Source organism: Penicillium citrinum, assembly GCF_028827155.1.
Source record: "Penicillium citrinum strain IBT 23319 chromosome Unknown utg000009l:1.0-4274883.0:1.0-4276374.0, whole genome shotgun sequence".
Taxonomy (NCBI): domain Eukaryota; kingdom Fungi; phylum Ascomycota; class Eurotiomycetes; order Eurotiales; family Aspergillaceae; genus Penicillium; species Penicillium citrinum.
This window is the reverse complement of record NW_026622694.1, coordinates 3,517,016-3,540,646: the sequence shown is the minus strand read 5'-3', so window position 1 is coordinate 3,540,646 and position 23,631 is coordinate 3,517,016. Positions and strand designations below refer to the sequence as shown.

Here is a 23,631-nt window from a genome sequence, read left to right as displayed (position 1 = left end):
ACAAGGTATATTGATCTATCCCAGGAAATCAAAGCTTTTAAGGGCAAACATTAAGCGGTCATGACGAAAATCCATCTCTTCACTCTAAATCCTCATCACTTTCATGTTCAAGAAGAGGATCACCCTCCAAACGATCCTCATCATCCGCTTTCAACATAACAGCCTCAATAACATTTAAAGTAGTCTTAAGAGGCAACCCAATAACATTATCATACGATCCCTCAATCTTCTCCACAAGGATCGACCCGAGTCCCTGTAATCCATACCCACCAGCTTTATCCGCGCCCTCTCGCGTCCGCACATAAGCCAAGATCAAATCATCCGATACATCATCAAATCGAACAGAAGTCTCCTCAACGGCCGTCTCCATCGCATACCCCGGTTGTCGAGCACTCGCCAACGGAGCCATAGCTACCAGCGCCGTGTAAACCTTGTGATCGCGCGCATCGCGCAGTGCGCGTAACATGGTGACATGGTGAGCTTCTGAGCGGGGTTTTTCAAGAATAGATCCAGTGGACGTATCGACGACGACGGTATCAGCTGCTAGAATGAGAGCTGGTTCGCCTTTTTCTTCGTTATCGGCTTCCTGAGCGTAGACGGCTTGGGCCTTTTTTGTTGCGGTGCCGAGGACGTACTCGAAAGGGGCGAGGGATTTGGGGAGGTCCTCGTCTGCATTTGATGGGATGATTTCGATGTTTGGGAGGCCTAGGTATGAGATGATTTGTCTCCTACGGGGAGACTGCGAAGCGAGAATCACTCGTCTATTTCGCAGGTCGTTTAGAACTGGGAGGGAGAGTGGTGGTGGGCGGGGGAGGGGTGCCCCGCGGTTGGGTTTGACTTGAGGGTCATAAGCTGGTGGTGGGTCATTGGGCTCATTGTTGTTTGACAAGAGATTATCCTTCGAGTCGGACATTTTTGGACTTGGTTGGTATACCGGGGAGTTTATGTTGAAGGTTGAAGTGAAAGGGTCGAAGTGGGTTGGTTGGAACGCGCGGATGGCCGAGTTCTCCACCGAAGGCTCATCATTTTTTGACTGGAGAAAGAGTATACATATAGTGCCTATAGTTAGTCAGTTCTTAAATTACTGCTCACTATTGCTCCTAAGAGGGTTTCTCCTATCAATTTGGGCTTGTAGGTATTTCTACAAATGGAATTCGACTTCAATTTTCTCCAATGGAGTTTGATGTCATCGCTAGTGGACTAGATTAGCCTTAGATTCTATCAAAATAGCTCCGATTCGATCGATGAGATCTATTGGCTTCGCCCCACAAGATTAACGGGCATACTACATATTATAGGGTCATGATTCACCCATAAGCTGCTCTGCAATATAATCACAAATCCGGGGTTCTCGCTCGGTTAGTAGTGAGAATGCCCAATATTGAGATCCCCGGATGTAGGTGAACCGTGGTCCTACTAAGGTATCATTTTCTTGCCAACGAAAGGTCAGCACTATGCTCCTGCTTCCAAGTCCAGATACAATGATTTTCAATTTGTCTAATTCTAAGCAGATTAAGCGAATGATTCTGACTCAATTACTTATATATCTGCTCAATGCTCCACAAGTTGAGGAGGCCGAGAATGCACCGAGGCTGATGATCGACTACACGTGATTAATTCCAAAGTGGCCCTCGGCTGTACAGTGCGGCCCCTGGAAGAGCTGGACTTCCCCAGGATTTCCTGAATAATGGATGATCGAGGGTCTAACACTTAGGCAATTGTATGCCATTGAGTTGCAATTTTTGTCCAGGCTCAAACTAGCGAATACAGTCTGATGATTGAATATATATCCAGGGTAAAAAGTAAAATAAAAGAATAAAAAAATATACAGATAAGACATAGACAAAAATGGAAAAAGGACCTCAAAATGGACTTGAGCCATTGAGCACAGCTCCGACCAGCAGCACCGTGAAAGCTCAGTTGCAAAGATATGTAGATCAGACAACATGCAGCGGATGAGAACATTCAATGTGAGAACAGTCCGGCTGTTCATCCTTTTGCCAGGAATGAAGTTGAAAGTAGCGAAGGAGATTCGTAGGAGATGCGTGGTTCATTTTCTTCCCCACCTACGTCCATGACGGGAACAATATGCCATAGGCGGGGGAAGGGCAAATGCGACGGGTGAGAGAATGTGCTGTATCATGTGGGCCGAAAGGAATCATCTACTCGGCCTCCCTTGCTCTCGATCTCAGCAATAAGATTGTGTCGTTCTTGTAATTTCAAATGAATGAAGTCGACTGTCTTCTGTAACACGATACTCTCACTTCGACCCTGGCCCTCAAGTCCAGGCACCAATTCTGTTAACCGGTCGAAGCCCTCTCGGATAGCAGCGCGACGTTTCTGCTCAGAAGCGATGTGGTTATTCTTCTTCTCTTGGTCGGTCAGACGAGGTTTCTCTTTTTCCTGTCCCGAAACCGACTTCGATGTACCCGTCGCAGTAGAAGACGACCGGTCGTCGTCAACGTCGGGATTCATTTTGACGGGGCTACCGAGGTTTGAGAACCGAGACGCAGAGGGTAAATGATTTCGTAATTGATGCAGACGATTTCCTGGATATATCCGTTCCTTTGAACCCCGTTAAATCAAGAGGTTTGTGGTTGTATGTGCAGTTCTCCCAGAAAGCATTCGAGGATGGTTGAAGAGGAAGGATACCGATAGGCTCAGGCCAATGCGGAGAAGCAAAGGAACTCGAGCCTGGGCCTTGGCACTCTCTCTTCAACGTCATAGAGAGGGCTCCACCGGCCACACACCCTGCCTTGCTCTTTTTTTTTTTCTCTTTCACTCTTTCCACTTAGTGCACTTTCCAGAAGTTCCATAAGTCAGTGAATTCAAGTGATTGATAGCAAGGGGCTATATCGAATTTCAGCTTGCTTGCTCTCTTCCATAGCCCTGCCGAGACCAAATACCGCTATCGACCTCGCCCCAGTCTACGTTAACGGCGCCTTGCACAATTATACGACTATGGCCCACGACTTGCTACATGGATCATGCACCTGCGGGCGCAACCAGTACCAGATCACCATCCCTGAGGATGTGACTGATCATGCCGGGGTTTATTTTGATAGCAGTCGAGACAATCGTAAGTATCATATAGCGGGATCTATAAGCTCTTTGTTTGTCGTGTTAATTGCAACTGGCAGGTCGATTCCATGGTACCCCACTTACTGCATGGCTTCGTGTGCCTTTAGAATGGTATCATTCGCATACCGAATCTTTCTTCCCCGATGAAACGCACGCCTCTATCCGTCGATCCTTCTCACCGCGTCATGCTCCCGAAACACAGCGCGTGTTTTGTGGATTTTGCGGAACCCCGCTGACATTCTGGACTGATGAGCCCCGCGAGGAAGCTAGTTTTATGTCAGTGGCTATTGGCAGCTTGTTTGGAGAAGATCAGCGGGCTTTGGAGGATCTCGATCTGCTTCCCGACGACCTCGACGAGGATGAGCAAGAGGATGAGGACGATGATGATGAGGTCGAGGCCGAAGTTTCAGAGTCTGCCCTCGCGCCCTCTATGGCAAGCTCTTCGGTGGTTGTTCCTTCATATGCAGGTACAGGTGGTATCTCACGAAACTTCCGACATGGAACGGCAGGTGGTATCCCTTGGTTTGAAGAAATGGTCGAAGGCAGCCGCCTGGGTCGTTTGATGCGGGCTCGACGAGGTATGGGGATGAGTAGTGATAAATCTACCTCTATAGAATGGGAGGTTAGTGAGTGGCACGATGATGGCGGAAGTGGATTTCTGCAGCAAGAGTCTGAGACTAGAGGATATAGATCTACCTCTGGAAAAAGAAAACGAGGCCGCCAGACCGATGTGGACTCCCCCCAAAAGCGGATTTAATAATCCATGTTTGAAATTGCGATTTAGCTAGGCGCAGCATTGAGATTACAAAATAACTACTTAGTCGCATCATCGAATCTAAGATTCATCTACCGTGAGTACATACATGGCTCGACCTATCCCGATATATCTGCTCCTCGACTGTTTTTCTCTTATAAACTAGCTGCTGTCAGTTCTACCGAGCTTCGTAACCTCCTCTCCTCAATGGGCGTCTTGCACCCATGCTCTGTCATTTGCTTCTTGTCTCTGATCGTAGCTGTCTTGGTGTCCTACCAGCTGCGTTAGGCTAGTCCATGATATCGTCATCGTCATTAGGAGCTGCTTCTTGGAGGATGCTTAATACTTCATCCTGTGCTCTGATCCTCTCTTCGAGCGTGGAGGATATATACCCATAATGATCAGTGTTTTGGCCCAGTAAGAAAGGAGGTTTGCATAAATAGGTGGTGCGCTGTGTCCCCCTTCGCATTCAAACTGCTAATATCGGCTCCTTGACTTGAGTAAGGACTTCACAGCTTCTGATTGTCTTAGGTTGCGAGCCATTAGATGCAGAGGGGTATTGCCATCCTTGTCAGGCTGACTGATGTCAGCACTGTGCCTTACAGGAGTGGGGAGAAGATTGTTGTCTATAGGTTTGTGCTCTTGGTAGTGAAGAGAAACAATGTGTAGAGCATTATAGTTCTCGACGGTCAATCTGCCTGTTTCAGCTCCACTCTCCAGTGAAAGCTTAAACGCAATATCAAAGTGCTTGCGCCCTACGCAAGAAGCATGGCTCGCGAGTAGGTGATACAAGGGCGTATAGCCCTCCTTATCTTGAACATTGACTGATCACGGACTCTGTGTTAGAAGCAATTTGAGAATAGCCTCGAGTCTATCACTTAAGTTCTTCTCAAGGAGCTCACACTCCGATAATCCTGGACCGGCAGAGGCCCAATGTATTGGCCAACGACCACCATTATCGCAGGATTGAAGTAGCTCTTTGGCATCGGAGGTTCCAGACTCATCACAATGGTCTATCAGAGCTTGGAGGCCATTTGCATTCCAGAATAGACTGTCGTGGTGGAACGCAGTAACATACAACACTGGGTTGGTCGATGTACTCAGACGCCCAATAAACCCGAGATACCGTCGTCTTGCGAGTATATTGGCGCCATCATCCAGAAGTCGTCTCACTAATGAATAATGACTTCTAGTAACACCCCCGCCAAGAATGATACCAATAGGCTTTTGTGATTGCTCGCCTGTCACACCGCAAGATAATATAAAGCTTGTCCAAGAGACAATCGCTTTCTCCTGGTCTTTTCGCGATTGATTCTGGTCCTTCTCGTCCACAAGCTGGAGCCCGAAATTAGCCTCGTGAACCGAGGAACCCTTCTCGAGAAGAAAGAGAATAAGTCCCTCCGCTGCTTCGACACGCTCTCCCTGATTCCAGCGGGTTTTTGTATGAGATTTCATGGCAAAGAGGCTCGGCAGCATTTAGCAACGCATTCCTCCCATGAAGATCTCTTTAATTGACCTTCCAGACTGGCATCTGACTATCCAAAAGAAGTTTGACTGTTTTTACATGTGGATGAGAGCACGCCACACTCAGCAGAGAGAATCTTCGATCTTCTAGTGGCCACTTCTGCTGGTGTACGGGATTAGAAACGTACTGCACCAGGAGTAATCGAAGTGCATCAGTACTTCCATTCGTGGCTGCAACCCGGAATGGATCTGCATTCTGCGAATCTGCGAGAGCGAGTGTACCAAACCCATAAGTAGTCATATATCGTTTTAACATCGCAACATCATTCCGTTCCAAAATTTCGATTTTCAGTTCGCACCATTCGGTCTCGTATAGTTTGTTGCCATTGTTGTCTTTGATGTAGGTTCCTACCGGCCAAGGTAAGTCTTCAGGATAAGTTTGGAATTTCGCGTACCCCATCCTTTTGGATGTTAGTATCCAGGATGACCAAGGTGAAAAGGAAAATTGTGTAAAAAATGAGTACTTATAAACCGTCACTAGTAGTATTAAGCTAGCGCGGGCACCAAAAGAGGGTAAGCGGATATTTACTTATTTCCACTACTCGCCAGGGAGAACTTCACCTATTAACATTCATGGGCTTCAACTCTGTCCGAGCTAGACACTTCTATTTATTGCTTCACAGCCACCTTCAAGTTCAACATTATCGACATATCAAGTCGATAATTACAATACATGTAGATCGCTTCGATAACGCTGTCATTTAAATATACTAAAAAACAATAAGACGCAATAAGAAATCTATCGAAGAAAAGCGGCATTGAAGCCACCCATGTCATTAGTTCAAGGCTTATATTGCGAAGGATAATCAGCGGAAGAGCCATTTCCCTCTGACCCCTGCTCTTTTCCACGCACGCGAAGAGTAATTCCCACCCCAAGACAAGTAATCACGACCGCGAATTCCTCCAAAACAGACATTACAAGCTGAATTGTCACATTCCCACCAATCATGCTGAAACTGGAGTTGTGGAGGAACCAGATCAGAGTAGCGTAAACCAGCCGTACCAGAATGAATGGGGTTGAGATAGCAGCGGCAAGGAGTGTTCGCTTCTCACCCCGTCCGATAGCGTCTCGATGCATGGCAAAAAATGCAACCATAAGACAAATCTGTGCACCTGAGACAAGATACAGGATCATGCCGATCTTGGCCTTGATATCGGGGTGTGCAAGGCCTTCGGCGGACATGTCGGCGGTGATACCGACGATGCTAATCACCATGGCCACTGTGACGAGGATGCGAAATTGAATGAATACAAAATGAGGCATAGCGAGTTTTCCTGTTTTATGTTGAATGGATTGATTTCTGGGCATGTCAGCGGAAAGGCTTTCTTTCTTCAGGCAAATCTATCTATCTATCTATATATGTGTATGTCTTCATATACACAGAAGAGTCAGATAGTTGGAAGTAACTCACGCTCGAGATAGGAGCCCTGTCAATGCAAGCATGAGAGGGGACAGTCCGACGGCCATACAGATTGCGGCAGCAATGTAAAGCCCCAAGCTATAGTGGTTTATTGTGGCGAGATCACAGCAGGCGCCGACAATCCGGGCCAATGCAAATGTTGCAATGAACAGAAACCCGCTATTCTGACGGAATCCATGACGATAAACCAGAAAGCTAGCAAGGAAGAAAGAAGGCAGGAAGACAAGCAACTCCAAAATTGAGATGCCATGTCTGTACGTAATTGTCATGTCGTTCGAGGTCGTAACGTCCTAGAAACTTCGAATTTTCAGGATCGTGCGGTATGTCTATAAAAATGTCCAAAGAAGCCGGTAGTATAAAAGAGGTCTTAAGTAGAATATAATAAAACACCTAATGTCCCTTTCCAATCATCGATTTATAGTATTCTCTACAAGCATCGTGCATACCGTTTTGGAACATTGCCTTCAGGTCAGTATCAGTGGCTGTGTGAAGAAAATATAAGCAGCTCTCAAAATCCACCAGACTCGGAAAGGTTAGAAAATAAGCCTCCACCTTGAAAGATTCTTTCTTTCTTCGAATACAAATTAAAAGCTTGCAGCGAGCTGGACCAAGTTCATTGCTGCGCCTTCAGGTCCACAGGGCCCGCCAAGCTTCCCAAGGCTTTACTTCGACGAGCCAATGAAAAGACACTATTGTTCGCAATGGTATCCCAATACAGAATAGCGCAGGTCTTCTGAAGTGACATAAGCAGAATGACATAAGCGGGGTGATCACTGTAAAACGTTGGGGGATACAGTCGGAGAGATCTGGTATAGGGCAGGCTTAAATGGGTTAAACGGTAAATGATCGCAGACATCACATTAGCAATTTCTAAAAAGAGACACACTTGACTTTCAATACGACTGAAAGTATTGATACTGGTGTTATTGGTGTTTCCTGTGCTCAGCTTACATAGTTGCCTAACCCCAACAAAGGGTCTCAGGCGGAGGCGGTGCAGTCGGACTCTACCGACACCTTAATACATGACTCCTCCCTCTTCAGCCCTGGGAAATCCGATAAGTAAAGACCAGCGGCTTTGATCATGGTTTATTGCGGCAAGCCAAGCAAAGGTTGTGGCCATTGCAGGTCCAGGAAGATCCGCTGCGACCAGGTTCGGCCGGCTTGTTCACAATGTGTGCGGGCCAAGCGGGACTGTCCCGGATACAGGGATCAACTATCTCTGATGTTTCGCGATGAGAGTAAATCTGTGGTAAAGAAAGCCTCGGCGGGGTCTAATACATCGAGTGCCTCACCACCTACTCGACAAAAAAGGTCACCAGGGCGATCGCCTCGCACAGCTTCCCCAGATGGGAGCTCGCAGTCTACTAGCTCCCAGGTTGGAGATCCGGCAGAGGCGTCATGCATTAGTTTGATTGATTTCAACGCTGACCCACTGCCTAAGGCCTTGGTGCACCACCAACTCTGGCAGATTCCCATGGAGGTTCAGCCACTAGCCTTACCTACACAGGAAGAAGCTATCAGTTTTCTCTTTCGGTCTAATGCGATACCCGGAAGTTTTTGGATGAGTGACTTTGTGACGAAGTTCTTAGCACAATCCGGAGATCAGGTGGGCACAAGGGCAATGAGGGCAAGTATGACCGCTGTTGCATCGGCCATGCTCTGTCGTGTGAGGCATCTAGGTCCTCTTCGTGAGGTGGCGAGGAAAGAATATGTCAATGCTTTGAATCTCCTCAATGTAGCCTTGACGGATATAGAGCAGGCTAAGACAAATCAGACCTTAGGAGCTGTCGTGCTGCTTGCTATATATGAAGTAAGATATGAAACCTTTCTCTGACTCGCAGATCTCTAACAATTGACTATTTCTTAGCTTGTCACGGCACGAGCTCCGCGGGATATCGCTTTATGGACAAACCATATCTCTGGTGCCACTGCTTTACTTGATTTGCGAGGCACTGACCAACTTAATACCGAAGCCGGAATTCGGTTGTTTATGCATTTGCGATATCAGATTGTGCGTTGCCTTTCACGCTCTTATATCTCGATCGTTGAAATTATGTCTAACCTCTTCCGGTCTTCACAGATAATTAGTTGTATACAACGAGATTGCCACGTGCCAAATTCTTTACTGGAATGTACGAACCTTGCTATGCATTTGCGAGCAGGGGAGGTTTACAGCAATCGGTTGATCATCATTATGGGAAAATTGTCCAATCTGCGGGCTGACATCCAAACCAAAGTCATCATAAACGATCAGGAAATAATTGCAGCAGCATCGTCCATCGAGGCCGAATTACTCTCCTGGTTAACGGCGCTTCCACCTGATCTCACATATGAAACACTCACCAAATCTCCTTACGACTTCCTCTTCCAAGAGCGTTGTCGCGGTCTTCGCCTCTACGACGACCAATACCACGTTTACCCTAATTTCTGGGCCTGCAACATATGGAACCAATATCGCTGTGCACGTATTCTAGTCAGTGAATTAATTCTTTCGCATATGTGGAAAATATCCGATAGTTCCAAACTTGAAATGTCGGAGGATTTTCGGGCTCATTGCAAGACTCTTCGAACGATTATCCGACGGCTGGCTGTTGATATTTGCCGAAGTCTGCCCTTTAACCTGGGCGCTCATCAGAAAGACGCTTCTCCTAATTGTCCACCTCCGGAAAGTTATCTTGGAGGGCTGACATTGCTTTGGCCGCTATTCATGGCCGGCATTGTTGAGAATCCTGGACATCCCTTACGCCGTTGGGTTGGAGATGCTCTTAAAATGATTGGAAATGCAATGGGTATCGATCAGGCTCTTGCCCTTATGGATATGATTGCCCTCGACCCGGGCATGCTTCATTTCGAAAATGGAGTCCCCTCTGAGCACAGCTCGATCGCAAAGCCGGCGCAAGTTAGCCCCGCGACCCTGCTTGATTTGCCCTTTGAGGAAACTCCTGCACTCGAGGCAGATTTCTAACAGATGTGGAACACTTGCAATCTTCTCGGCGCAAACAAACTTCATTCTTTGTACTAACGATTGGGCGTTCATTCGGGTTGTGGGGCACAGTTGGGAACCAGAGGATTATACAACTCACGAGGCGCTCAGGAAGCATGGCATGGAATACATACGTACATAATGATTATGACACTTTAGTGACTTTCAACAAATAAGGGGCTTTCGATTTTCCATTGCATATATTATGAGCTCATCGGTTCACAATTATTGGTCGTATTCTCAAACTCTGCCTTTGATCCGTACTTGTTGCGCGCGATGTCCCACAATGCATTCCCTGCTGCGCCTTCATTCGTTGGAAGGTCGGGGGCTGAGTGATACTCAGCCCAGTCCAAACAGAAAGCCGCCGCATAGAATTGAGCATTCAACGCGGCTTCTATCTTCTTTCTGTGGCTTCTAGTCAGACTCGGATACTAGCGGGCGGGGGTATCCGTCAGCAAATTAAGCACATACCTGGGTGATTCCGAGTCATGAGTTAAATTATACAAGGCTGTGTCGTTGTCGTTCCGGCAGCCTTACTACCTTAGCGCCAGACACCAAGGTCTTTGCTCCATTATCTTCTACAAATGAAAATGATCGGACAAAGGACTGAAACGCTTTCTGCCTTATTGTCACTTAGGCTTGTTGAGCCCCGCACACTAAACCCTGCAAGTAGCTATGAATTCCTAAAAGTCATCTTTGTGTATAGAATTTGTGGACGTCGCCCAGCATTGGCGCCAAACCTTACAATTTGTACAAATGAGCCTTGTCTATCGACCGTCGTGCTTTGCAATGTGATCGAAAGGCTCCGCAACATCTCGGATGAAGGAAAAGTCGGATATAAAGAATGCCTTCTTGCAAGTGACCTCTTTGTTCAATATCATACATAAGACTTCCTTTGGAACTTCTAAACCTCACCACCTTTCTCTTATTTATTGCATCCTGTTTGCATTATAGCAACTGGTACCACATACCAACACAGAGTTTCCAAGGCATCTCCATCAGGCCGATGTTCGACAAATCCATTCCTCCTCCATTATGGTCCTCATTTCCATCCTCAAGGCATGATTACCACCAATCGTCCACAGCTATCACTCCCAATATCGCACCAATGGCCAACACCAGCCCACGTTCCCGACTACGTGATAGCAAGCTATTCTCATTAATAAGATCACCCTCTAAGAAGACAACACCATGGGATCCACCAGCCTACGATTCACAAGACTGGAAGGCACCCGCCGTTTCAAAGACCTCAAGTGTGGACTATGAATCGCGTTATGCTTTCCTCAAGGACTTTGATACAATTTTCCTTGTAGACGATAGTTCCAGCATGAGTGGGCCACGCTGGCGTGAAGCAGAGGAGGCCATTGCTGCCATTGCCCCAATCTGCACTCAATATGACCATGATGGAATTGACATCTACTTTTTAAACCACCGTCGCGCAGAAACTCTGCGTACATCGGGCGCTTACACGAACATCACGACTGCAGAGGACGTCCAGGAAATTTTCAATAGTGTTCGACCTCGCGGCTCTACGCCCGTGGGAAAACGTCTACTAGAGATCCTGACGCCATATCTCCACCGCGTGGAAATGATGCAAGCTTCACGGAACGCAGATGGGACACTTCAGGACCCGTCACTGCTAGTTAAACCCATTAATATTATAACGATCACGGATGGTGAATTCACGGATGATGCGGAGAGTGTTATTGTGCAGGTAGCCAAGACACTGGATCAGCCCCGCTGCAACGCGTTGCCGTGGCAGGTGGGTATTCAATTCTTTCAAATCGGTGATGACCAAAGGGTGCAGCGATATCTGCAGGAACTTGATGATGATCTTGGGAAGTATTGCAGTGATAAGCATCTGCGGGATATTGTTGACACTGTACCTTGGCGAGGGAAGGGGAGGAAAGGTCAATCATTGGATGCAGACGGTATATTGAAGTGTGTGCTTGGGGCAGTGAATAAGAAGTATGATCGACGACAGATCTGATACGGCTTTATTAATCTTTCGTTCTCCGGTTTTTCCATCTTTATATTCTCTCGGACTTTCTGCTTCACATCTTTCTGTATTCGATCCTTTCTTTCACGTCATTATATGTTTTTAATTGAACCGAGCTGGGCTATACTAGGGCTTGGAGTAGCTACATCAATGTAGCATGGAAATCATCCAATTAGCTTCTTTGCCTACCTTTCCTTACTAGATATTAGCCCCGAGTAGTATTCTGGATCCCCGCAAGGCTCAGATCCTCGGATCCTTAGTGAGTAGGCTGTACTCTAAACAAGGCCAATTTTGGGCGACGATCATTGATTGGTCCCTGCGTGCCAAGCTCGTCAACTCATCAACCGGTTAAGAGTACGATGTACGGAGTAGCACCGTGCGGAATTTACGCTCTTAGTCGGACTCCATACTCTTGACTCACCGACTATTTAAACCTGAAAAACGTGGAGAGTCCATTTCATTTATTGAGAGTCCCATATCGCGACATGCTATGGATTAGTCTATCTCAAAGTGTATGCCCATTTCAGAGGTTGATGATTGCAGAATGTAAACAATGGCCACTAGCATTATCTATGTAGAGTTGGATGCACCATCTTCTATGACGAATTCATCTTATCTCAGAATCTGAGATCATGTCATCTCCATTCTCAATGGGGCTGTCCCTCTCGCTAGTCGGACGGTTGACTTTGTCGTTTCTCCTTTTTTTGCTCTTCTGCTCTTCGGCATTCGGACAGGATGCGATTTGATATCACCTTCGCATACGAGATAAACATATAGTTACGAGACTCTCGCTCTAATTTTCCCACTCTTTCATGTAACTACTAGCCACAGACTGACCTCATTCCAATCTCAGTTCCTGTCATCCGTTAGCTCAACCCCCAAACAGACGTATCATCTGCCGCCGTCGCAGGAACCAAGTGGAGAATGGTTCTTGGCCGAACCCAACAATAGAGCCAATCATCCAGCTGATCGACACTTCACACTTGCATCAGGGGAAAAGCCACTGTGGGAAGGCCCTCCTTACCTCTGCAGATCGTAGTAAATTTGCGAGCTGCCGAATGGTGGCGTTGTTGATACCATTGTATCAACCCGAGGGGCATCATTCACTAGTTCCAGGAAAGTTGAAACGGACAAACAACGGAAATTGTACCTTGCGTGGAGAATTGAATGGATGAACCACGGTAAGCCCTTGTAGATGCTAATCTGCTTCTTCCTCTGCTTTCTCTTTCTTCCCCTTTTTCCATATTCTTTCCTTTACCACATTTCTACTTGTATTGTACATACTCCAATTCCTCTCTCGGCTTTTTATCTCTAGGCAGAGAAATTGTATACTTTTAGTCTTCTCCCAATCCACACTTACTGGCCATCCGCCATTTATCCCGCGATCGGCATCCAAACTCATCACCAAAAATCCCCGCAGTGCCGATCTGATTACCACTGCAAAAAAAGCTCTTCCCTCCACCAACCTTCTTCTCTTTCGTTTCCTTACGTTCACTCTTAATACTCAGTACTCGACATACACAACACTCTATACAATTCTACAATTGCTGTTTCACACCGGGCTAGCATCCATACCACCAAAACAATCCTCTACAACATCTACCTCCGGTCGAAGCGCCGCACCCCGGTCCTAGCAACGTCGGCGCTTCGCGTACATTCTCGCGCCCATTGGCTATTCTTATCGCCCTGGAACTGTGCTGGTGGAAATTAGGGAACGTTGGCAAATTTCATTTCCCCTTTCATCAACGCGCTTCCTGAAGCATCCGCGTCACATTTTCTTTTTGGCCTGCCCTGCTGGGCCAGACCATGGCTGTTGTGCCTGCGGCGCTGCCCGAAACATCCCTCGAACGACTCCGGTTATTCTTAGACCTGTCAATCACGTCTCCTGAAACAACTACAGCGTGTACCTGCGTCCGGTGGCCGTCTAGCGTTCTACTGGGGCTGTAATTATAGAAACAGCCTTTGTTTACTGCTCCGGACTAGAGCTCCGTCACAACTTATATTCTGCTGCGTTGACCCTCGTCTGCATTCTACTCTCCACACTCTTTCTTCTCTTCTCTTCTTTTCCTTTTTATTTGCCTTTTTTTTTTCTTGGTTTTAACCTTTCTCTCTCTCTCTCTCTCTCTCGTGTTTGTCTTTTATCATTCGTTCTTTGCATTGCATTACATTGTACTCTACATCATACTGGGTCTGCTTTCTTTTTGATCCATTTCGTGCCACTTTTTTTTTTTACCCATCTTCATTCGTCCTTCATAGCATTGTTTTGCATCTGGCTGCGATTAGACATTTGCATTGACTGCCCTCGTTACTTGAGTCTTTTCCTTTTCTCTGAGCTGTCGCCCCCGTGCGATGATATCTACTACCCTCATGACTTTCTTACTGTGAGTTCGGATCATGGAAATCATCATGCAGCAATAACTGACTTGATATCAGCAATACCAACCCTGAAACCCGTTCAGTGAAGCTGCTCGGATCATGGGATAATTTTACCAAACAATATGTCATGGAGAGAGACAAGCGTGTCGGTGCTGGCCACTGGAAAGGATGTCATACTTTTACCGATATCTTAGGTGATGGACCCGGAGGTTCATCGGGTGAACAGTCCCAATGGCGGACCGGTGGACTTAAAATGGGTGCTACGTACTGGTATTATGTGAGTACGCCCGGAATTCACATCCAAAAGGACAACCACTCACAAAATCAAACAGTACTTGCTGGATGATGACATTGAATCTATTAATGAGAACGAACCCGTCACGACAAAGTGCCCTCTCCTCCCTGGTCAACCTGTCAATGTCTTGAATGTCCCCATTGTTTTACCGGATAGTCGATCTCATGGGCGAACGGGCAGCAATAGCTCGCAGAAGGCCGACTACCGAACCATGAATCCAGAAGACAAATTCATGAACCCACGCAAACCACCTCAGCCAGTTCCAGCACGCCTGCAAACTGCTATTCCTCGCAACCAGCGCCCGCCTGTGCATCCCCAGGCTGTATCCCCCGGCAACGGAATGATTCACAGAAGTGCGTCGCAGCCGGGTAGTGCCAGAAGTCAACATTCGAAGGATGCACGTTCCGCGTCACCACCAAGAACTCGTTTTCTTGCGGCTTTCCGGCCTACCAATGAAGCAGAGGGCCAGGGCCAGGATCAGGCCTCGCCCTTGCCAAGGTCCAAGACCGTCAACGGGGTTCTCCGACGTGACGGGACCAATGGTACCCGCCGACAAGTACCTGAAGTTAACGTCAACAATAATACTGCCTCTCCAATCGCGAACATCCCCGAGTTCTCGACAATCCAAAGCCGCCGTGCTCTCAAGGCAAAGGGTGGCGAGGCACAGGCTCGAAAGAATCTTCTCACCGTAGAGACGCGTCCTCAGCCTCGCAAGCCCAGCTTTGTGAAAGGCGCGGCGGCTGGTAATAACCTGGGGACAGTCGACGAGACTCGTGCACTGAAGGATGCTCTGGAATTCATTGCGAGCAACCCGGACGACACAACGCCGACTGGGAAAGATATCAGCGACAAAAGACTGCCTACGCTTCCTAACACGCCTTCCAGTGTAATGGACGAGGCAGTACGCGAGATCGATGATCATGACAGAGTCATGGATGCAGAAATCCCGCGCAGCCACTTTTCCAGCATGACGGCCACAACAGCAGACGACTCCACTCACTCCCGTTTCGTTCCTGAGCGGAGTCGTTTCTCTGAATGGAGCACCGATACCGAGACCGAAGCTGAAGACAACTCCCCGGAATCAATGATTTCTGCCTCGACATTCAACCATGATGTCAATGACTCGGCGGCTATTGACGATTGGAAGACTCCAGAATTGACCCAGTTCAATGATGCAACAACCAACACCGACCCCAACACTCCTCACCTTACAGCGCATTCCAAGCCATCATCGCCGAATTCGGCATCAGGCGAACTACCACCCTGGAACGCGTCACTGCCCGAGCTCGCTGTCTCCCTCGCATCGCCTGGCCTCGAAGGTTCTGGCTTGGGGATTGATCAAATGGATGAAGTTGAAAGTAACCCCAAGCGTCACGCGGCTCTCTTCGGTGCAATCGAATCAATGGACGCGCTTTCTTTGTCACGCAGGAGCCCTGATGGAAGCCCTATAATTCTTCCAGACAGGGAGAGCCAACACCGCGACGCACTGGAGAGAGTGCGTTCTCGATCTCGGGATGGCTCTGCCCAAGGCAAGAGAACCATGCAGGAGCTGATGGATGAACTCAGCTATCTGAAGAACATGATGCAGTCCGACATGGACGGTGCACCTTTTTAACCCTTTTTCCAAAGACATTCGTTCATCAGCAACCCTGGTGCTGGTCACTAGGTTGCCTGTACCAATTTCAATAGACAGATTATAGCATAGCCAATATAGCGGAAACACGATTATGAACATAAATAGAACGGGAAAATAGTAAAGTAGCATGCCACGAGAGCAAATAATTAGCTTAACAGAGCCTTGGTGTTTTGCTTCTTTGTATTCTAGGTAAATATGGAACAAACTGCGAGTATTGAGCAGCATTTCTTGCACGTCGACCTCGTCGGTGTTCCCGGCCGCGCACAAAACGCGCGCCAAGAATCCCTGGGTCCGCCGCGACTCTCCCACTCTGCAGACAACAACAAACGAAAGCCTGTAACCACGCAGTCAAATGATAAACGGAAAAAGAATGGGCTGAATATAAACATCTCCAAATATTACAGAGAAAATGGCAGAAAAGGGTCCCCAGCTGATGCCGGTCGGGGAGAAATCCCTGCCAGCAAAATGTAAAGCCACCACCCTGGCGTACTGTCCTTCGATGGACCTTATTGCCCTGGCTACCGATGACGAGAAGCTACGTGTATACCGCCTGAATGGACAGCATGTCTTTGGAGGTTCGTTTGGGGGTGATCCGTATCTCGGTGAGGATGAAGAGGATGGCGAGGTGAGGGCACTGGCGTGGAAAGGGAACGGTGAGAACCTTTCTTTATGATAACATGGCCATGTTCATATACGCAGAACGTGACGTGGACATTGGCATATTAAGGGCATTTGCTGATATGAATAGGACGTCTTCTCGCCGTCGCTTGTGGAGATGGGTCTATACGCATACTCAGTGCATTCAGTGGAAAGACAGTCCACCACTACCCAGCCTACCAGAAATCGAGCGAGGAATTCTCTTCGTCTGAAGCAGAGCTCGCTCCCAAAGTGACGTGTTTGGGCTGGGGCTTGAACTTTACCGATAGCAAGGCTGCTCAGAAGCATCTACAGGACTCCGCTGGTCAGATATCTGTCGATGACCTATTATCACCGGGTATTCACCCATCCAAGGCAGCGGCTCTGCTCAAAGCTGATCTTCCACGGGAACTTGCGTTACTTGACATTGAAAGTTCACTGCCTAAGCTGAGTACATTGCCTGCAACGGGTGCGGAAGATGATTTATTCAGTTCGCGGGCCTCCATCGATGCAATCTTCCACTCTTACGCTAAAGATGCCAGTGACTCGGTGGATGTACTCTTCATCGGCTTCGATGATGGGTCTATCCACCTTCGTATCTTTGATTGTTTTGAAATCGGCTCTTTCCCCGTCGGTGATCCAAATGCAAAAGTAGGATCTTGTCGGATTCTTCGTCATGCGTCTCATCCGCTGAGCTCAACACATGCTTTGATAGCATCGAATACAGATTCAAAGACCTCATCCCCTTTGAGTCTCATTACTCTTGACCTACGCTTTATTACAAAGTCAGGACGGTATCTTTCTCTTCTCGCGTCAAAGACAACTCAGCTACAGAACCTCCTTCGGTATGTCGGACAAGTCCAACGCCAGATTGAAATGGAATGGAAGAATGCCCAGGAATTACCGGCACGATTCCTGCGAAGTGTAAATCAAGATCTGCAGGATCAGTGTCAATGTGATTTTGTAACGGCTATCTATCATCTGGTTGCTACGGGGCATTGTTTTGAGCCGATGAAAGAATTCTTAGTGGATATTGTCGGTGATAGGGTAAGTGTCTATCTACAGAATATTAAGAGTGACCGCTAAGGAATATAGGGTCACAAAAGATGGGATAAAGCCGTTGCAGGAGGCTACGAAAATATTCGTCGACTGACTCATGAATCCCTCCTTCCAGCATTGGAGCGAAGCCAAGTTCTTTTAAGTCGACTGGTCGGGCTTTCAAAGTTCCACAAACTGAGCGATGTACTTGGACTCGATATGCCAAGGTTAATCGGCATTGTTGAGACATTGGATTGTTTGCATCTTCTGGCCCATCGTGTCCTGAACCACGCCAATGAAGAGCTAGTTCAATTCTCAGCCTTTTCCCGATGGCTTCGGCATGAAATCGCTATTCTAAACAGTGAACCCTTATCGCAGACATTAGAAGAGAATCTCGAGAAAAGAGAACTCTTTGACGTGCCACCAACAGTGAAATACATCACGGGTGCTCTTCAGAAAAGTGCGCTTCGTAACTTCATTCGCCAGCTACCCATGATAGGCGTGCCAATGATACCAACCCCAGTATCAGACAAGTGGCTTCCAGAAGAAGGACATGATCGCTCATTCTATGACGAGTACAAGTCACTCCTTCAACAGCAGCGCCAAGCGCAGAATGAAGGAGGAGATGGGACTAGTGTTGATACCCCCAAATTGAATGATCTGACGAGACGACTGGGTGTTCAATTTGAGAAAGTATTCGCTGAAATTGCATTAACGCAGCGGAGGGCGATTCTACATCGATCCCCGCTTACTCTACACTCAGATTGCGATCCGGATGTCCTTGATTTGAAGATCTCTTACGAGGCTGCTGAGGAGGGACGACCTTGTTCTATCTACACTGCTAGCCGATCAAGGAGATCCAAGGAGATATTTTACATTTATCGCACAATTCTCGACTCCGTGAATGGTGTCAGCTCGACTCGGAGCACATCTATCGCGGCAATTTCTCTTAAGATCGGTGAGATTCGGCAAGTACATTTTGTCGATGATGGTACAATCATGATTCTTTGGGCTAGTGGGGGTAGTTACCATCCTTCATCTCTTTCACTTGGGGGTTTCAAGTGCTAACTTTTACCCAGACCTTTGCTATTTGCTCAACTTCTCTTTCCAGCCCGCGCCTGAAAGGACAGACTCGCCATCTTTGGAACTGGATTACATCGAGTGTGATGCCTATCCCGCTTCATCCACGCCTGCAATTCCACCCACTCCACTTGAGTTGTCCACGTTGATGGAGACAGGCGTTATCAGACATGTTTTTGCACCAACTGGTCCCCAGTCGAAACCTCTTTGGCTAGATGTGAATGGACGGAAGGGTCGACGGGCAGTCTGCGTGCTTTATGGGGATGCGATGAAATATGATGTTTTGGATTTGGATGGGGCTATTGAAGAGGAAGAGGGGGATCAGGAGGATGAAGAGAAATCATTGGAAGAGACTGGGAATTGAAGATGCGGTTTAATCTTATGATTAATGTATGATAAAACGTTGCCTTTACTAGCCCTCTAAGCCGTATCTTATTGCCTGGCTTTCACTTCTGGCTTTTTCCATCTTGGATATCTGTAACTGGGCTCGTGTGAGCAATATCTTGCAAATTAATCACTACTATTAGCGTGGTAGAATGATGCTAGTAATAATCTGGAATTTGCTCTACTGTACAGAGCATAGTAGACAAGCAACCCCTGAGAGAACTGTAAGCCGTTGTCAAGAGTATTTGCTTTTGCCATCGAAGTTAAGAACGCGGCTCCACTTTATTGTAGAGAGAAAATTTGTAATAGGATAAATCGGCCAGGGTGACCGTCTGACGTGTCTCAAGGGTGGCGAGGTCTGAGTACTAGATACACCATACGTTAGTATCATACATATTGTGAATATTCAATTTGAATGGGCTTACGAGTAGATAGACTACTGTGCGGAGTACATACATGGTACATGTTATAGCAGTGCTTTGCAGATCTTGTCCCTTGCTTGGACCTGAACTAAGCAGGACTATTCTAGGATCTTCTATGCAGCCCAATCCAGGCACCAGGAACAATGTGGGCCTTACTACAAAGTGTCAAAAAATAAAGAAGAATTGTGTGGACTGAGGGCTAAGAGGATTGGTCGCTAGGGCCACTGACTGGTGGGTGCTTTAAGGAGGCAAACCAAAACAATCCACAGTGCTAATTGAATGTGATTGTACCATCCGGTGTAATCCTATACATAATGTATTACCCTGGCATCCTCCAGGGCTATAATATAAGGGAATGAATGGACGAAGGATCGATATAGTCTAAGAATACAATAAACCAGCTAAATTTATAGACTAAAAATTCAAAAATGACCAAGAAAATAAGTAGATGCCTCTTGTTTGCTTACCCAATTAATCACGTGACTAGATTCCAGCCAATCATAGGGTGCCCTCGTTGAACCTCACCTCCCCCGGCCGCTTTTTGGCGTCGAATTTCTGTCTTTGAACTTGCCTTTGGCTTCATTACTTAGTGTTTTCAAAGAACTCAACTCATCTCGCTTTCTTAGGGCCTCTATTTCCTCAATCTCTTTCGTTGTGCCCATCCCGAAAACTCCAGCGTTGCGCTCCGAAGGAATCCTTTATTCTTTCGACGCCTCCCGGCTCTGGTGCATGCCTCGTCATATCCACAAAAACACCCCGTCCTTTCCCACCCACCTTCCACTCCAGGGATTCTGATTCCATCACCACACCCACTATACTTTGTGGTTTCTGATATTGTGCCTGGATTGATTTTCTATATCTTCTCCGGCCTAGAGGATTTTCGTCCTTCTTTAACCCACCTTTCTTTTCCTTTTTCTTTTTTTTCTCTGCTCCCTTTCACCCCACATCGTGACCCTTCTCTCCTTCCCTTCTCTCTTGCCGACATCATGGATGCTCGTCAGGTGCTGCAGAGTACCCTCGCCCCAGGTATGTATTCTCCCGGTCTCCCCTTTACTTTGATAGGCAACACATCCCGCTCGTGTGCAATCAAAGTAAAGCTTGTGTGCGGGAACCCCTCGCTGACCGTGTTTTCTCTCCCGCAGATGCGGCGGAACGTACCAACGCTGAACAACAGCTCGCCCACGCGGCCGAGGTCGACTTCGTATGTAATCCCTTTTCATTTACCACCTTGTTTCGATTTTGTCTTGTGTTGGGTGTTGTTGCGAGACACTCGTGAACACTCTTCCGACTCTCAAAAACTGCTGCTAACGCGCCTTATCATTTTTTTTCTCTCTCCTTAGGCCGCCTACCTTATCACCCTGGGTCAAGAACTGGCCAATGATGAAAGCCCCGCCCATATTCGTGTTGCCGCCGGTATCGCCTTGAAGAACGCCTTCACCTTCCGAGACCAGGCCAAGCTGCGTGAGGTGCAACAGCGATGGATTCAACAAATCAACCCCGAGACCAAGTCACAGGTCAAGGAGCTTGCCCTCAAGACCCTGCACTCTACCAACGCCCAGTCTGGAAATGCTGCTGCCACTCTTATTGTCTCTATTGCTGCCATCGAGCTGCCCCGCGACGAGTGGCCCGATCTGATGAACATTCTCGTCCAGAATGTGGCGAGCGGATCTGACGCCCTGAAGCAGTCCTCCTTGACCACGATTGGTTATATCTGTGAATCCCAAGATCCCGACCTGCGCGCGAGCTTGATCGCCCACTCAAATGCCATCCTGACGGCTGTCGTGCAGGGTGCCCGCCGCGAGGAGCCTAACATGGAGGTCCGTTATGCTGCTATCAATGCCCTCAGTGATGCCGTGGACTTTGTACGATCCAACATGGATAACGAGGGCGAGCGTAACTACATTATGCAGGTTGTCTGCGAGGCCACTCAAGCCGATGAGGTTCGCGTGCAGGCTGGTGCATTCGGCTGTCTGAACCGTATCATGGGTGCCTACTACGAGAAGATGCGTTTCTACATGGAGAAGGCTCTGTTCGGCCTGAGCATTATGGGCATGAAGAGCGAGGAGGAAGAAGTCTCCAAGCTTGCTATTGAGTTCTGGTGCACCGTCTGCGAGGAGGAGATTGCTATTGAAGACGACAACGCCGAGGCCGCCCAAGAAGGCATCGAGGCTCGTCCTTTCTTCGGCTTTGCCCGTGTTGCTACCCGCGAGGTCGTTCCCGTTCTCCTGCAGTCTATGTGCCGCCAAGATGAAGATGCCACTGACGATGAGTACAATGTGTCGCGTGCTGCGTATCAAGCACTGCAGCTTTATGCCCAGTGCGTGCAGGGTGATGTTATTCAGCCCGTTGTTTCGTTCGTTGAAGACAACATTCGCAACGAGGACTGGCGCAAGCGTGATGCTGCCGTCGCTGCTTTCGGTGCGATCATGGAGGGCCCTGAGCCCCGTGTTCTGGAGCCCCTCATCAAGCAGGCTCTGCAAGTACTCATTGGCATGATGGAGGACCAATCAGTCCAGGTTCGCGACTCCACTGCCTATGCCCTGGGTCGTGTCTGCGACTGTTGCCCCGAGGTCCTTGACCCCGAGGTGCACTTGCAGCCCCTCATCTCCTGTCTCTTCAACGGTCTTGCCAGCAGCCCCAAGATTGCCAGCTCCTGCTGCTGGGCTTTGATGAACGTTGCAGACCGTTTCGCTGGCGATGCCGGCTCCCAAACCAACCCTCTGTCCAAGCACTTCGAGGACAGTGTCAGGTCTCTTCTGACAGTCACCGAGCGGTATGTCCTTTACACACCCCTTTTTTAACATTTTGCATTTTATTAATACCCCTATAGACAAGATGCCGACAACCAACTGCGCACTGCTGGATACGAGGTTCTCAACTCTTTCGTCCTCAACTCCGCCAACGACAGCCTTCCCATGATTGCTACCCTCTCAGACGTTATCATCCAACGTCTTGAACAGACTATCCCCATGCAACAACAGGTTGTTAGCGCTGAGGATCGCATTCTCCTTGAGGAGATGCAGACCAGCTTGATCAGTGTCATCCTAGCTATTGTTCAGCGTTTCGAGACCGACATCAAGCCTCAGGCCGACCGCATCATGACCGTTCTGCTGCAGGCTCTGCAGACCGTTGGAGCTAAGTCCAGTGTTCCTGATGTTATCTTCGCGACTGTTGGTGCTCTTGCTAGCGCTCTTGAGGAGGATTTCATCAAGTACATGGAATCGTTCAGCCCATTCCTGTTCAAGGCCCTGGGTAACCAGGAGGAACCCGCTCTTTGCTCAATGGCTATTGGTCTCGTTAGCGACATTTCCCGCGCCCTGAACGAGAAGGTCCAGCCCTTCTGCGATGACTTTATGAACCAGCTGCTGAACCTACTGAAGGTGAGTTGACTATCAATGCTTACTGAAATAAGAATTGACATAATTACTAACTTAATTGAAATAGACTTCCACCAACCAGCTTAAGCCCGCTATCCTTGAGACGTTCGGTGATATTGCTCAGGCTATCGGTACCAAGTTCGACCTTTATCTCAATGTTGTCGGTGGAGTTCTGCAACAGGCGTCCAGCGTTACTACCAGCTCTGACCTTCCTTTCGACATGGTGGATTACATTATTTCGCTACGCGAAGGTATTATGGATGCCTGGGGTGGTATTCTGCTTTCTTACAAGGGCACACCATCCATTACTCTCCTCCAACCTTTCATCGAGTCAATCTTCCAGCTTCTCCATATCATTTCTCAGGAGAGCAACCGCAGTGAGGGCCTGATGCGTTCCTCCATGGGTGTGCTCGGTGATCTTGCTGACGCTTTCCCCAACGGCGAGCTGTCCAGCTATTTCCGCAATGATTGGGTCACTTCTCTCGTCCGTGAGACTCGTACAACCCGTCAATTCAGCCCGCGGACCATTGAGACTGCCCGCTGGACCCGGGAGCAAGTCAAGCGTCAGATCAACCTGGGTGCTGGTATGTCCTAGGAAGTTTAGCATCCGCGAGGTTCATCCCAA

General features: G+C 48.1%; 11 protein-coding genes across 11 annotated transcripts; 6 read left to right on the top strand and 5 right to left on the bottom strand.

Annotated features, from left to right (window-relative positions):
* Positions 1-79: 79 nt before the first annotated feature.
* N7469_010799 (nucleotide diphosphatase) lies at positions 80-913 on the bottom strand (the record flags this gene model as incomplete). The annotated part of the gene is made up of 1 exon (XM_056649704.1): positions 80-913. One exon carries the CDS (start codon positions 911-913, stop codon positions 80-82), a length of 834 nt encoding a protein of 277 aa, XP_056496835.1.
* Positions 914-2,139: 1,226 nt separating this feature from the next.
* On the bottom strand, positions 2,140-2,475 carry N7469_010798 (uncharacterized protein; the record flags this gene model as incomplete). Its single annotated transcript, XM_056649703.1, has 1 exon — positions 2,140-2,475. The coding sequence occupies one exon, from the start codon at positions 2,473-2,475 to the stop codon at positions 2,140-2,142; it is 336 nt and encodes a 111-aa protein (XP_056496834.1).
* Positions 2,476-2,961: 486 nt separating this feature from the next.
* On the top strand, positions 2,962-3,838 carry N7469_010797 (uncharacterized protein; the record flags this gene model as incomplete). The annotated part of the gene is made up of 2 exons (XM_056649702.1): positions 2,962-3,079; positions 3,141-3,838. The coding sequence occupies 2 exons, from the start codon at positions 2,962-2,964 to the stop codon at positions 3,836-3,838; spliced, it is 816 nt and encodes a 271-aa protein (XP_056496833.1).
* Positions 3,839-4,663: 825 nt separating this feature from the next.
* On the bottom strand, positions 4,664-5,290 carry N7469_010796 (uncharacterized protein; the record flags this gene model as incomplete). The annotated part of the gene is made up of 1 exon (XM_056649701.1): positions 4,664-5,290. The coding sequence occupies one exon, from the start codon at positions 5,288-5,290 to the stop codon at positions 4,664-4,666; it is 627 nt and encodes a 208-aa protein (XP_056496832.1).
* Positions 5,291-5,342: 52 nt separating this feature from the next.
* On the bottom strand, positions 5,343-7,049 carry N7469_010795 (uncharacterized protein; the record flags this gene model as incomplete). Its single annotated transcript, XM_056649700.1, has 3 exons — positions 5,343-5,760; positions 6,193-6,660; positions 6,772-7,049. The coding sequence occupies 3 exons, from the start codon at positions 7,047-7,049 to the stop codon at positions 5,343-5,345; spliced, it is 1,164 nt and encodes a 387-aa protein (XP_056496831.1).
* A 953-nt stretch (positions 7,050-8,002) lies between these two features.
* N7469_010794 (uncharacterized protein) lies at positions 8,003-9,745 on the top strand (the record flags this gene model as incomplete). The annotated part of the gene is made up of 2 exons (XM_056649699.1): positions 8,003-8,590; positions 8,648-9,745. The coding sequence occupies 2 exons, from the start codon at positions 8,003-8,005 to the stop codon at positions 9,743-9,745; spliced, it is 1,686 nt and encodes a 561-aa protein (XP_056496830.1).
* Positions 9,746-9,966: 221 nt separating this feature from the next.
* On the bottom strand, positions 9,967-10,253 carry N7469_010793 (uncharacterized protein; the record flags this gene model as incomplete). The annotated part of the gene is made up of 2 exons (XM_056649698.1): positions 9,967-10,157; positions 10,235-10,253. 2 exons carry the CDS (start codon positions 10,251-10,253, stop codon positions 9,967-9,969), a joined length of 210 nt encoding a protein of 69 aa, XP_056496829.1.
* A 618-nt stretch (positions 10,254-10,871) lies between these two features.
* On the top strand, positions 10,872-11,753 carry N7469_010792 (uncharacterized protein; the record flags this gene model as incomplete). The annotated part of the gene is made up of 1 exon (XM_056649697.1): positions 10,872-11,753. The coding sequence occupies one exon, from the start codon at positions 10,872-10,874 to the stop codon at positions 11,751-11,753; it is 882 nt and encodes a 293-aa protein (XP_056496828.1).
* Positions 11,754-14,111: 2,358 nt separating this feature from the next.
* N7469_010791 (uncharacterized protein) lies at positions 14,112-16,048 on the top strand (the record flags this gene model as incomplete). Its single annotated transcript, XM_056649696.1, has 3 exons — positions 14,112-14,143; positions 14,196-14,415; positions 14,471-16,048. The coding sequence occupies 3 exons, from the start codon at positions 14,112-14,114 to the stop codon at positions 16,046-16,048; spliced, it is 1,830 nt and encodes a 609-aa protein (XP_056496827.1).
* Positions 16,049-16,478: 430 nt separating this feature from the next.
* Positions 16,479-19,187, top strand: N7469_010790 (uncharacterized protein; the record flags this gene model as incomplete). Its single annotated transcript, XM_056649695.1, has 4 exons — positions 16,479-16,722; positions 16,818-17,752; positions 17,801-18,764; positions 18,823-19,187. 4 exons carry the CDS (start codon positions 16,479-16,481, stop codon positions 19,185-19,187), a joined length of 2,508 nt encoding a protein of 835 aa, XP_056496826.1.
* A 1,428-nt stretch (positions 19,188-20,615) lies between these two features.
* N7469_010789 (karyopherin beta) lies at positions 20,616-23,601 on the top strand (the record flags this gene model as incomplete). Its single annotated transcript, XM_056649694.1, has 5 exons — positions 20,616-20,655; positions 20,772-20,830; positions 20,970-22,402; positions 22,460-23,009; positions 23,074-23,601. 5 exons carry the CDS (start codon positions 20,616-20,618, stop codon positions 23,599-23,601), a joined length of 2,610 nt encoding a protein of 869 aa, XP_056496825.1.
* Between the last annotated feature and the right edge of the window lie 30 nt (positions 23,602-23,631).